The sequence below is a fragment of the Clytia hemisphaerica genome, unplaced genomic scaffold (genome assembly GCF_902728285.1).
Source record: "Clytia hemisphaerica strain Z4C2 unplaced genomic scaffold, Clytia hemisphaerica genome assembly, whole genome shotgun sequence".
NCBI lineage: Eukaryota > Metazoa > Cnidaria > Hydrozoa > Leptothecata > Clytiidae > Clytia > Clytia hemisphaerica.
Window position 1 is genome coordinate 1,294,523 of NW_027104297.1, and position 14,219 is coordinate 1,308,741.

Consider the following 14,219-nt stretch of genomic DNA (forward strand, 5'->3'; position numbering starts at 1 on the left):
GAGGTAGATAGCGTGGTTCGGTAGGAAATTCTACCGAGGTCACGTGAAATTACAATAGAATTTCAGCGCATAAGAATATTTTTTGCAATATTCATTTTTTTGCTTGGAAAAGCTTAGAGCACGACATCTAGCACTTCGGGCGCGGGTTTCACAAAAATTGTGAGGTATTCGGGTAAAGAAATTACTCTTGGTTCTCAGTCCAATTTAACCTAGACTAGAGTCTACTTCTGGCTGAACTTTGCTTTTTGATAATTTTTTATGACGCTGAGTCCAGTGAAGTAGACTAGGAGCGTTTGGCAAGGTCGCCATTTTGAAAGAAAATGTTTAAAATCCAAATAGCAAAAAAACTACTTAGAGTTGAAAGATGTAATCAAAAATGAGAAACAAACATCAATAACAGATTTGCAATGCCCTATTCTCAAATAAAAACATTGCTTCGTACTATTTTTCCCTTTTAAAAACAACAAAAATCTGGCGGACTGTTTTACAGTCCGCCTAAGCAAAAGCATATTACCATATACTACCGGGCCACTTATCAGCGCCAAAAAGACCATAAAAAAGCTCTAAGTGGACCCCGGGCTAAATTTAACCTAACTACTTGCGGTTTCTTCTTTTCTGTTGAATTTAACATTTGTTGTTTGTTTTTCTTATATCTTCGTTTTCTTTCTTCTTTTTACAGAGAATGTTATCGTGACGGGAAACCATTCCACTTATTTCGACAACTACTACAATATCATGATCCACAACTTTGTTCCTTCCTGGATTCGAGAAAGATCTCACCGGATTCTTACGCTCAGAAATGGGTAAGATGGTTTTACTGCCTTCGTTTATAATCACCGAGTTTATGTATGTGTGTTTTTTTGCGATGGAGACGGAAAGTTTCTAATTAGTAGGGGGCCATGCCTGGGGTCCCGTGACATCTTTTTTACGACCTCGCCATTTTTAGTCTATTCCAAAGAACAGTATATTACAAGATATTTTTGAGAGGGAAAACGCGGATTAGGCCCGGGAAAACTCTTTATGACCAAAATAGTGCCGCCATTACAAGATTTAACTTCAAATCACAGTAGAGACTGGCAGTTAGTTGGCCTTAAAGCGGCTGTATTTCTTTGTGTGTTTTAGTCAGAGAGTTGCTGTAATACACTTTTTTGCTTAGAATTTCATGCTCTATCAGATGGTACCAATCATTTTCGTTTATTTTGATTTTTGAAAATCAGCTATTTCTCTGCCCCTTATTTTCCCTTGCAGTTTTGCCTATGGCGTCACTATTTTGATCACATGATATAGGAAAGACTTTATTTTATTTAGGTAAATTCCGTAAATTCCCGTTTCCTCACAAGGGCAAAAATTTTTACTACACCTGACAGTTATGACATGATTTTGTTTTTATTTGACAAGATGTCATTAAAATGAAAGATTCGTTAGTACTCTAGTATTCGTTCTACCGCGAGGAATGATGCCTGGTAGGTCACGCAGTGCCCTTCAGGGCTGGTGGTCTCATGTTTGTTCCATAATGGCCGGATACAAAATTACGGAAATTAAAATTAGAATTTTTATTTGGCCTCAGTTTGCTTGTATTGGACCTGTAAAGCACTCGTTCCTAAACCTCTCGAACTCGGTTGGTATTTTTTCAAATGAGTTCTTCATTTCATTTGCTCTTATAGAAAAAAGATTTTAACTCACAATTTATATCTTTCCTAGCTAAGGAGCTTGTTCGTCTGTATATGCGATTCGGAGGTGATTCACGCTATGTGGGACTACTATTACCTGGAATCAGATCCTTATTTCGTGTTCTTCCTCATGTTGGTCATGGTGCTTAATGCTAAGTAAGTCTGTTTTTTCTTCTGTTTTTTCTTCTGTTTTTTATTAGTGACTTTCAAAGATTTTTGCCTTGATGTTTCCTGTGTGGCTCTGATATAACCCATTCATATATTACACGTTCTAATACAACAAATTCTTGGAGCCTTCCGTTGTTTTCAAGTCTAAATAAAAATGTTCTTAAAATGTTCTTAATGTTTTGTCATTTTTGAATATTCTTCTGCGACTTCCTAAGAAGTTGGGTGTTTTAGAGTCTGCGAGGCATTAAAATGTTCTTAACCTGTTCTTAATATTTTTGGGCCTCATAGCCTTCTGTTCTTAAAAAGTTTGTAGTACAGAAGATTCTCAGTAAATTGATTGATTCTTATAATTATTGAAAGATTTGAATTTTGGTACATGATTCTGAATGTGACTCTTCAAGCGAATAAGGGAACTAAACGCTTTATGTTTCTTTTCTTGATAGAGATCAAATACTGGAGAATTCAACGAAAAGCAAAGCAAGTATTATAGGTATGTATCATATTTGGTCTTACAAGCATTGGTCAGTTTATAGAGGAGGGTATAGTAGTTTTATACTCAGAAACTACCAATGCATAAAGAAAGAATTATGTATCTGTCAGATGAAACGATGCTTCAATTACGGCGCCCCAGCTACCTTGGACGATTTGATAAGACGCTCGCGCCTCAAACCAGAGGTTTCTTGTTCTAATTTCGCACAGCTCAGAAAAAGCTGAGCCGGCTGGTCTCGGATCGGATACCGTGAAACCATGGCGTTCTAAATCTACAGGCCTAGCAAACGTGAATTGACGTCAAAATCCAAGGGGCCTATTTTTGAAGTCGTTGCATTGTGACGTAAAGAGAAGAGAGGAAAAAAGTAGAATTCTGTTTTTTGCCTTTAGGAGGGTGTGCGCCAAATAGGAGCTATCAGAAAGGGTGACTTGTATTAGCATAAATTGGTAATTTTTTAAGGATGTAATAAAAAACGACTCGGTAAATTGAAAACATTACAGCCGTTAAAAGTCTCAACTGTGTACAGAGAATGACAACTTATGTGTAGAATATTCAAAAACTCATAAGGCAATAAATCAAAGTAGAAAAACCTTTTCAAACGCCTTTATTGATTAAGGTAATTAATTTTTCATTTTTCATCAAGGCTTATTGGCGTAAATGTTTCAAACTGTCAATAAACTTCAACCTGCATCAAACCTTTTCAAATGTTAAATATAATAAAAAAGCGTGTTCGTCAATAAAAAGTATTACTAAAGTTACTTCAATTTCAAAACCATTTGACTAGACTCTTTCGAAGAGCGAGGCGTTTCAGATCTACAGTGACACCAAAGTCTTTCACCTTAGGATGTACTTTTAGTGCTGTTAAAGTTTCTTCGCAAAAGACACGGAGGCATGTAGACACTCGTTGTCGCTCCACTGGTTTTGGACGTAGATTTAGAACGCCATGCGTGAAACCAATCAAAAGATTGTCTGAAAGCCCTAGGTTACTGGGATGTCCAGGCAAAATTTCGACTCTATCTACGTATTATCCATTCCGTCTAATTTTTGTCACCTAATTTTATACCTCGGACGGCGGGCCTTATTGTTTAGGAATACGGAAGCCTTGAACTAACCGTTCATGTTTTAAACATGCTTTTTCATATTTTTATGATTGTTTCTCAATTCACTTGTACAGAGATGATCACAAATTTTCCAGCACAACTTGGTGCGGAAGATATTGAGGATTTTTGTGCGCTGGCTCATTACTACGCTGTTCGTACACCAACTTCGTATAGAAAGGTTAGTCAATCGGAACTCTGAAATATTAAATTTTTATTGATTTGAATGACGGAACACGGGCATGAAACTAAATTCAATGAAAATGGCAGCCATATATCCTTTCCTCTTCACACATTTAATGGGCTTTATGATTCCTTGTAACAATCTTCTTTCTCTCTCCATACCTCAAAGCCTCCTTAACTTGAACAAAGGGATTTGGGCGATCAATTTAAAGAGGTTTGACTGTAAAAGTTTTCAAATTAAAAATTTACCCAATCTTTTTGGACCTACCTTCAGGTAGTGTCCTATAAATTAACCCGTGTTCGTTAGTTAGTTCGTTAGTACGTTAGTTACCAACTTTTCTCGAGATTGGCTCATTCAATTTTTCTGATTTTTTGCACAAAGGTGCATTACTATAAACCCTCGAATGTGACGGAGCCCGATTTTCGAAAAAAAAAATTTTCCGGCCGGTAGAACCGGAAATGTCCCGAAAAAAGCGGTTTTTTGAGATTTTCTCGAGATTTTATCATTAGTTTTTTGCGATTTTTTGCACATAGATGCACATACTGCCGAAAAGGTGTCGAAAACCGTTTGCCGAAAAAAAATTTTTTCCGGTCTGTAGAACCGGAAATGTGCCGGAAATCGTCGTTTTTTCACATTTCCGTCACATTTTTTCAACTTATTTAATTGTTTCTTTACAGAAAAATGTTCTTTTTGATGATGCCCAAAACTTAGCATCGTTTGATTTCCAAAAAAATCATCCTTTGAATCCGGAACTCCTTAAAAATCGCCGGAACAGCCGAAAACCGGCGTAAAACGGTTTTCCTTCATTTTTTCAACTTATACTCGACAGATTTTCATGATTTTTTGCACCATGATGTAAAATGGCAATGCCCAAAATGTGACAGAGCCCAATTTTCGAAAAAGAAATTTTTCCGGCCGCTAGAACCGGAAATGTCCCGAAAAAAGCGGTTTTTTGAGATTTTCTCGAGATTTTCTCATTAGTTTTTTGCGATTTTTTGCACATAGATGCACATTAGTACTGCCGAAAAGGTGTCGAAAACCGTTTGTCGAAAAAATTTTTTTCCGGTCTGTAGAACCGGAAATGTGCCGGAAATCGTCGTTTTTTTCACATTTCCGTCACATTTTTTCAACTTATTTAATTGTTTCTTTACAGAAAAATGTTCTTTATGATGATGCCCAAAACTTAGCATTGTTTGATTTCCAAAAAAATCATCCTTTGAATCCAGAACTCCTTAAAAATCGCCGGAACAGGCGAAAACCGGCGTAAAACGGTTTTCCTTCATTTTTTCAACTTATACTCGACAGATTTTTTTACTTCAGTTTTAATTTTCTCTGAATGATTGATTAAAGTGTCGATATTATTTTTCTTTCACCGTTAAACATCGATGCGTTTCTTAATTGCTTTCTCCGTTCCAATAGATATATAAATCGAAATTTAAAATTATACATTACTTCCATTAAATTCTAATTATTCGTTTTATAAATAGGTAGGTCCATTAAAGTATTACTTGTTTCGTACAGGATTTTCAACCATTCTTGTTTGGCACGAAGATCACTGTCAACGATTACATTTCAAACTCGCTTTGTTTACAAATCTCCCTGGTGGAATTGTTAGAAGCTGTCGAAGGGAGATCGGTAAGTAGTTGAGGATGTGTCGGATACTGGATAAGGATAATGTTACCTTTTTAAGATTTTGTTTTTCTGGTTCAGTTGAGTCTCTTTAACTCGAACCTCTATAACTCTCTATAACTCTAAACCATAAACCCTTTAAACCATATTCCGTAGCACCAAATTTCCTGAACTCAAACAAATTTATGTTCCCTGTGCGTGTTTGTGTTACGGAGACTCCACCTTATTTTCATCTTCGGTCCTTTAGTTAGCATGCTTATTGGTCATTTTTATTATTATCTAGAAGTTTGCTTCGGGTACTTATTACCGTACTACATTTTTGGACCTACCCCGGTGGGGTGAAGGTCCTATAAATTAACCCGTGTTCGTTAGTTAGTTAGTTAGTTAGTTCGTTCGTTAGTTACCAACTTTTCTCGAGATTGGCTCATTCAATTTTTCTGATTTTTTGCACAAAGGTGCATTACTATAAACCCTCGAATGTGACGGAGCCCGATTTTCGAAAAAAAATTTTTTCCGGCCGGTAGAACCGGAAATGTCCCGAAAAAAGCGGTTTTTTGAGATTTTCTCGAGATTTTATCATTAGTTTTTTGCGATTTTTTGCACATAGATGCACATTAGTACTGCCGAAAAGGTGTCGAAAACCGTTTGCCGAAAAAAAATTTTTTCCGGTCTGTAGAACCGGAAATGTGCCGGAAATCGTCGTTTTTTTCACATTTCCGTCACATTTTTTCAACTTATTTAATTGTTTCTTTACAGAAAAATGTTCTTTATGATGATGCCCAAAACTTAGCATCGTTTGATTTCCAAAAAAATCATCCTTTGAATCCGGAACTCCTTAAAAATCGCCGGAACAGCCGAAACCGGCGTAAAAACGGTTTTCCTTCATTTTTTCAACTTATACTCGACAGATTTTCATGATTTTTTGCACAATGATGTAAAATGGCAATGCCCAAAATGTGACAGAGCCCAATTTTCGAAAAAGAAATTTTTCCGGCCGGTAGAACCGGAAATGTCCCGAAAAAAGTGGTTTTTTGAGATTTTCTTGAGATTTTATCATTAGTTTTTTGTGATTTTTTGCACATAGATGCACATTAGTACTGCCGAAAAGGTGTCGAAAACCGTTTGCCGAAAAAAAATTTTTTCCGGTCTGTAGAACCGGAAATGTGCCGGAAATCGTCGTTTTTTCACATTTCCGTCACATTTTTTCAACTTATTTAATTGTTCCTTTACAGAAAAATGTTCTTTATGATGATGCCCAAAACTTAGCATCGTTTGATTTCCATAAAAATCATCCTTTGAATCCGGAACTCCTTAAAAATCGCCGGAACAGCCGAAAACCGGCGTAAAACGGTTTTCCTTCATTTTTTCAACTTATACTCGACAGATTTTCATGATTTTTTGCACAATGATGTAAAATGGCAATGCTCGAAATGTGACAGAGCCCAATTTTCGAAAAAGAAATTTTTCCGGCCGCTAGAACCGGAAATGTCCCGAAAAAAGCGGTTTTTTGAGATTTTCTCGAGATTTTCTCATTCGTTTTTTGCGATTTTTTGCACATAGATGCACATTAGTACTGCCGAAAAGGTGTTTCTTAATTGCTTTCTCCGTTCCAATAGATATATAATTCGAAATTTAAAATTATACATTACTTCCATTAAATTCTAATTATTCGTTTTATAAATAGGTAGGTCCATTAAAGTATTGCTTGTTTTTTCTAAATTTATTTACTATAACGGAAAATCCTATAATTGTGTAGGGGTAAGAAATTTCTTGTTACTTTAGGCGTGTACACTTTTCGGACATTTAATTGAAACCATTTTATTGAAAGTTAGAAATTGCAATAAACTCTCTTTGTTACAGAACACAGACGTCAAATTTTGTCTTGTGGATTGTCGACCAGCGGAGCACTACAATAACGGACATCTCCCTACTGCTTTTCACCTTGATGCCAACCTCGTGAGTAAACCCTTAAAGCTGATTTCCAGTGTTAAAAGTTAATCCATCTCCAAGGAACCTTCCGTCTCAGGAAGTATATAAAGAGGCTTCTCTGTATCAAATTTATGTATAATTCACCAAAATTTCAAGAATAGCTCTCCAAAACTAACAGTTTCTATTTCACAGATGTTACAAGAGCCTGAAGAGTTTCAGACAGCAGTCGCCGCCCTTTTCGCCACCCAACAACAATCGATAGAGGCGGGATCGAATGCGGGCGGTGAACATTTATGTTTCGTTGGGTCTGGGCGTGAATCAGAAGATCAATACGTTAACATGGTTGTTGCTAACTTCTTACAGGTAAGCTAGTGATTTAGACCTTGGTATATTCGCAGCACTCCTTTAAAGGCCGGTCTTCACTTTTGCGCAACAATGACGATAGCTTTTTGACATTTTTGTAAGGTCATTGGTTGGTTGAAAAATGAAGCAATTTCATTGGTCGAAATTGACGTAACGGATGAAAAAAGTAGAACTTCCTTCAACTTTTTTTTTGTTCGCGCGAAACTTTTTTATGACGTAATCTTTTCTTCAGGCCAAAAAGGTTAAGAAAGAAACTTTCACCCATTTCGCACGAAAGTGGAGACCGGCCTTAAAGCAAATTTAGACTTACTTTAGACTTATTATCAAATGTTAAAGTTGCTTGCATTACATTCATATAGCCACTAGAAAAGGTTTAAATTTTTACCCGAATTCTTTTCTTGTGAGCTTATTTTCACATAGAAATTGCTTAGTATAGCCACGGTATAATATATTTTTTCAGTTACGAGTGCTATTTAGGGAATATGATCTCTATTAATTTTACGGGAGAAAGTAATATTCAATAATAATTAAAGGAAATAAATTAGTCCCACTTTGCCAAAATAATTAATCCGCATTAATTAGAGGACGCGCTAAATTAGAGAAAATACATTTTATTTTGAAATCATTTGGGATGTTTATTAAGAAGTTATTAAGACTCAATTTTTCTTTCATTTATACAGAGAGGAACACACTTCGTTAGCATTGCAAAAGGTGGATATTCAGGTATGTTCATTACGCATTTAATCCGGCAAAACTATTTCCCCACCGGGGAATTTGTGAATTTCCTTGGAAATCATAACCTACGCAACATTAATAGTTGCATAACTTTATACTTTACTTTCATACTTCCTGGTGCTCTGGTTCGGGATCACTGATTGGGATTTCATCCCTTTACTTAGTGAAAGGAGGAGAAAATAAAAAATATTTTTTCAATCAGCGATTTTACCCTTTCTTTCTTTTTCTTTCTTTCCTATCTTTAAAGTTTGGGGCGGGATTAGAAGGAGCTTGCCGAAATCAGACCATCTTATGATACTTGTCTTAGGCTGAAATTCATCAATTTTTTGAAAACTTCAACTCATCATGGTGAAAATTCATTCATATACACTTTATCCATCTCTCTGTCTCTCTCATACAGCGGTACACGAGTTATTAGCAGACGATTTGACGGGCAATTTAGTAGACCATGATTCCAAGAAATGTATTGTTTGTTCACCAGAAGCTTTCAGCTCTGAAGATGAGGTTTGTCATCATGCTTATAAAAGCTTTCGTCGACAAATGATAAGATTGGTGGGCACAAGTACGATTAACAAGGAGTAATTGCTGAATTTTTAGCCTTAGTTTGGTGCTTAAAATTCGTCCCCAAACCCAGAAATTAAGAAGACGGAAAAACAATTACAGTAAACAAATTTCAGCCCACTTTTGCAGTCTCTGTGACAAAGTTTTCAGAGGACAAACTCAAAGAAGAACATAAAGACAGGCCTTTTCATATTCTACCTTAAATGAAGTTGAGAATCAAACAGCGTGTAACAGTTGCAAATTACCTTATCTTCATTTTCGTCTATCGCTGTATTTTTTATTCTTTCCTTTTAGAGTCATGAAATGTCACAAGGTGAAAGTTCATCAGATACGCCAATGTCACCCAAGGTATCGTGCTGTGTTCTTTTGTAAAGGATTTCTTTTGCTTGACAAATTAACCCCTTTTTTTCTTCAAAATCTTTCAAATAGCGGTAATAACATAAGTTTAGACTCTCCGCAGATGATGACCGGTTATAGGTATTCCAGATTTTCATGGGAATACTTAAAGGGTTAAAGGAGGATATTTCCTCTGACCTTTTTACATCATCTTATGTCGTGGAGACCAAAACTTACAGTCTGATTTGTTGGAGGATGAGCAGAAGCCTTCATGGCTTGGACAATTTTGTTGACGATTTATTTTGACTACCTATCTTTCTTTAGATGTCAGCCACGCGAAGTGGTTTGGTGGACAAAATATCAAGTAGTATATTAAATCGAGGTGTGGATGTTCGTGAAAGACTGGGGCGACTGATCACTGAATCCAATAAAACACAAGTTGAAAGGTATACTTGATTTTATCTGGTTATCTTTTAGAAGCTTGTAAACCATGACATGACATTGAATTAAAATCTAAAGCATAACTCAAACTAAAGTCGTGCCAAAATGTGAAGTTCAGAAATTTTGGTACGACTTGCACTGTTTAGACTTTTTGCCTTTCGACAAATTGACATGTGTAAAGCACCCTTTAGCGACACGGTTAACAATTTCCTCAAGTCTTTTTACCAAAAAATCAAGAAAAGTTATGCCTAGAAAATTACGTCATTCTGGTCTTACACACTTTTCTATATCGTCAACATTTTTATTTTACTTCTTCCGTAGACACGTCAGCGAAAACGATAAAACGGGGAAACGTTATCGTGGAGTGAATCTCGACATCTTCAGCATTGAAGACCCTGATGGTAATTGATGTGGATCCTTCAAATTTTATTGCCACCTAAATTTATCATGCACTTAGATAATAGTTATATGATATAGGTGTTTTATAAGAGTTTCTCTGGCTAAATTATTCTGAGGAGGTCAAAGTCAATGTTTTGCTATAAATTCAGCCAGTTTATAGCTGTATCTTATAATGAATTTTCTTATCAATTCTATGAAATTGTTTATAATTTTTTATTTCCATATCTTTTCAGACGCAGTAGCCTCAAGTAGCGACGAACACCAGGAAGCAGTGAACATCGATACATGGGTCAAACGATCAGATGTCATCCGACATTTCCCTTGTAGTGAAATCACCGGCTCTGGTCAAATGTATTCCAGGTATGCCTATTATTCTCCCCGAGTAACAGACACTATAAGGGCGTATTAGAATCTCGTAGATGAGAGGGTCCATATTTAGGTAGACTAGAGCGTTTCTATCTTTAACGTAGACTCCTCAAAACATGGAGGTATAAAGAAAAACAGGAGTTGAATGTGTCGGTAATTGGTTGTTAATGTCTTTTGATTTCTTTTGTAAACTGTATCAAAAGAAATTCTAAGCTCGCCCAAGATTGCTCTGAACATTCTTACTATCAGTATTGAAGATATTAGCTTTCTAATATACAAAAAGTCAAATAAAACTTCGTCCGCGAAACAAGTTTATGTTCAATTTCGTTATCCGTTAAATTTTGTTTTGAAAAGATATTTTCTCAGGCCAAAAATGAAAAGTTCTTTATCTATCCATTCCACTCTATCTAATTTTTAAAGCTTCAATGAGCCAATAAGATTTCACCTATGGATAAATGAGCTCATTTAAAATGCACGATATATGAGTTTATGAGCATGCATACATCGTAACTTTTTTAATTGTAGGGCGAGCTTGGTTACAATAGCATACATCTCCTGTTTCTTTATATCTCCATGGTCAAAACAATTCTTTGCAAATGTTTTTGTTTTATAAACTTAATGATTTCTCATTGATAACTTTTTATGGTACTACCTATTATTTTTCAATGCCCTAATAGTTTCCACATATGTCGGTGTTTTTTTTACAGTGTAACAAATTGTCTTTTTTAGGTATCTCCTATTTAAGACAACCTTTCTTAATGAAAACCTTTTCAATTTATTTTGAGAAAAAGAGATATGATGAAATATTTCGATTTTTTTAATCCGGCTTTAATTGGTTGAGTTGAACAGATACAATTTAAGGACAAAATTAGGAGTAATCTAGGATGAGAGCTTTCTTATTTGCGGATGGATGAGAAATTCTACAGTTAATTACTCCTTATCTATAAAAGATTCCCTTTTGAAATTATATTCTCAAAAATGGTGTACCATATAAATTATTAGAAAATGTAAGCAAAATGATGAAATGAGTAGAAAAGGATGAGATATTCCAAAAATATTGATAAAAAACGGGATGTCCAAAAAAATGTTTTAAAACTATTGGATATTATTTTGAGTATGAAAAATACACGAGTGTAATAGTAAAGAGTGCATATTTCAGAAAATAGCTATATATTCGCCGAGAGAGTGGCATAGGATGAAATATTCCACTTTTTATGTTACCCGAATTCGAAAATTTTGGAATTCTTCATCTTTTTCTACTCCTTAAATTTAAATTTGCAATTTTATGGTATCAACAATAGATTTCCGAAGGGTTTAGGTAATAAAACTGTTTTAAAAAATTGCTATAGTGAAAATCAGAAAATCTTAATTTTCTGGAATATTTCATCCCAAATTACTTCGAAACCTATATCATTGGAATCCTCGTGGAAAAATACATCATCTCTGAAAATAAGGTCAAAAAATTCCTAAGATTAAAGAAGATACCGCGAAAAAGATGATTTTAAAGATCTCTGAAAAGTCACTCAGGTACATTCTAAAGAAACACTGACATATACTAATTTACCTGCCTAGTAATTTTTCTGACTTTTTGGTATCCCCTTTTAACGTTAAACTGTTTTAGCCTATTAAGTACCTTGATAATCTTTTTAAATTCTACTAATTTTCAGTTATATTCTGCTCACGCCATCGCAACTTTTCATACTACGAGAAATCGTCGATAAAGAGCGACCTGGTTGGGCCAACATCCAGTCCAGACCGCATCTGACATCAATCGTTAAAATCACCTCTAAGAGGAAACACCCGGACTTAATCACGTTTAAATACGGAACTTCCGAAGGGGAAGATTTTAATATAACCGGTTCACAACGGTTTTTAATACCCAATTCAAAACAAGTAATGAAGAAAATCAAGGAAAGGATAATGAAAGTCATTGAATAGGTGACGTATTCTTTTCATGACGTCATTTGTCGAATATGGCGTGTTGATTGGTGAAGGAATCGATTGACCGTGGTTCACGATATGGTGCAAATTCGATTCAAATCGATTGACCGCATGATGATGAAGAAATCTTTTAGAAACCGTGCCAATTAATTGGAAATCAATTTCTAAGTTAAAAGCGAAAATTGTTTTTGCTTGGCTTTGATGTTTTGTCTCGAACGAACACCGCCTCATAAAGTTGTCGGATAAATTCGCAGATTTTGATACGTCGAATATGGCTTATAATCCATAAGAAAAAGTTTTGACTATCTTGTTTGCAAACCCGGATGGGTTATTGCTTAAAATCCATCAGACCCGGCTGGGTTGTTGTTTTAAAGCTGTGCAGGGTATGACTTTTTGGTAGACATTATAATCTTGGGAAGCCTTTTCTTTGAAGGTGACTTTTATGATATGCCTCAAGTCCCAACAAACTGCATCATCATCACGGGCTTCAAAATTACCAAATACTGCAGACATATTGGTAGTTTTTACTCAATTTCTTCATTGGGAAATTCTTTATTTGGGAAATTTTCTTTATTTTTATTTTTTATGAAATGTTTAGGTTATTGAAGATTTTTTTGGCTAAATGTTTAGTCTCATGGTTTCGAAGTGGAGGCTCTTTGAAATCTTCAAAAGCTAACGAGTTTCAAAAATCTTTCCTCTCGGCTAGGCTCATGAAATAGAAATTCCGTCTTAAAATTCGGAATTGTCGATTTTGTTGCATAAAATCGGTTATCTAACAGAAATAAACATCACATGTGAAATCTGAAATACATCAATTCCCTAGTACAACCTTCTTAAAAATTTCTATACAAACATGATATTCGTTAGGCGCTGTACACTTGACTTTTACCGATTAGTATCAGTCTCTTGTCCCTCCTCTTCTGTTTATAAAGATCCTCCTTTAATTTCCAAAGGATACAGCTTCCTATCTTTCTATCTTGTTATCTTATTTAACATTGAAAATCATTATGGTTAGGCTTCTGGTGACTTTTCTTTTGGGACAAACACTTTGAAAGGACTTTCATGGATTGTTTTGTCGTTAAAAGATCACCATTTAAAAGAATTTTGCCCGATTAGCTGTATGGAAATTTCAAGAAGCTTTTCGAAAGCTAGTTTTTGTTATATTTCACTACTTAGTATCATGAGTCATGAAACCTTTCCCTTTGGTTTTCATGTGACAAGCATGTCTTACGATTTATTTGCTTACGTGTAACAAGAAACCTCGACCTCGAAAGGCATTCCTTTAGAACAGATCTTTTCAACGTACATGACACATACAATAACAAACCCTTGTCAAACGATCATACCATATTGGTATGTAATATTTGATCTAAAACTGTTTTGCTTCTTATGAAATAACATTTTTGATAGCATGTTTTTTGTTATACCAGAAGCACGGCTTACTTCCTAGGGAGGTGTCAAGTTCAGTTTTTGTGTTGTTTTTTACTTCATATTTTTCAAATTACTAGTAACTAACTAGTAACTGTAGTAGCACAAAGTAACATAAGATTAAAAGCCAGTCCAAATTGCAGATATATAGTCTTTCCCTCAGGAAAGTTGATACAAACTTTTATTTCTTGAATCTTTCTTTGAATTTTAACGTCAAAGCAGTAATCTTTGAGGAATATTTTCTATAATTTGAATATTTTTACCGTTCGAATTCATAGAATTACAATTTCAAATTGTCCTAAGTATTTCGTTTCTTTGCAGAAAACACTATAGTAGCGTAGACATCTCTGTAAATATCTAAAGATCTGTAGCAAAATTACTTCATTCTCTCTCTAGCAAAATGTTCTTAAATTTGTTCTTAAGATCCCACTTGAATACTTAGAGATAAGTCCAAGGACTAAGCCTTTGTACTTATAAGGACT

General features: G+C 35.1%; 1 protein-coding gene across 1 annotated transcript in view; it reads left to right on the plus strand.

Annotated features, from left to right (window-relative positions):
• The window catches only part of LOC136817327 (TBC1 domain family member 23-like), a 48,631-nt gene extending 35,654 nt beyond the window's left edge, over positions 1 to 12,977 (plus strand). Inside the window, exons 5-18 of the mRNA XM_067073672.1 lie at positions 680 to 803; positions 1,702 to 1,826; positions 2,282 to 2,328; positions 3,503 to 3,606; positions 5,131 to 5,244; positions 7,099 to 7,194; positions 7,360 to 7,530; positions 8,211 to 8,253; positions 8,666 to 8,769; positions 9,121 to 9,174; positions 9,487 to 9,608; positions 9,925 to 10,004; positions 10,236 to 10,362; positions 12,036 to 12,977. Coding sequence (XP_066929773.1) covers positions 680 to 803; positions 1,702 to 1,826; positions 2,282 to 2,328; positions 3,503 to 3,606; positions 5,131 to 5,244; positions 7,099 to 7,194; positions 7,360 to 7,530; positions 8,211 to 8,253; positions 8,666 to 8,769; positions 9,121 to 9,174; positions 9,487 to 9,608; positions 9,925 to 10,004; positions 10,236 to 10,362; positions 12,036 to 12,306 — 1,582 coding nt within the window. The 3' untranslated portion in view covers positions 12,307 to 12,977. The remainder of the gene's footprint in view (positions 1 to 679; positions 804 to 1,701; positions 1,827 to 2,281; positions 2,329 to 3,502; positions 3,607 to 5,130; positions 5,245 to 7,098; positions 7,195 to 7,359; positions 7,531 to 8,210; positions 8,254 to 8,665; positions 8,770 to 9,120; positions 9,175 to 9,486; positions 9,609 to 9,924; positions 10,005 to 10,235; positions 10,363 to 12,035) is intronic.
• Positions 12,978 to 14,219: the final 1,242 nt, after the last annotated feature.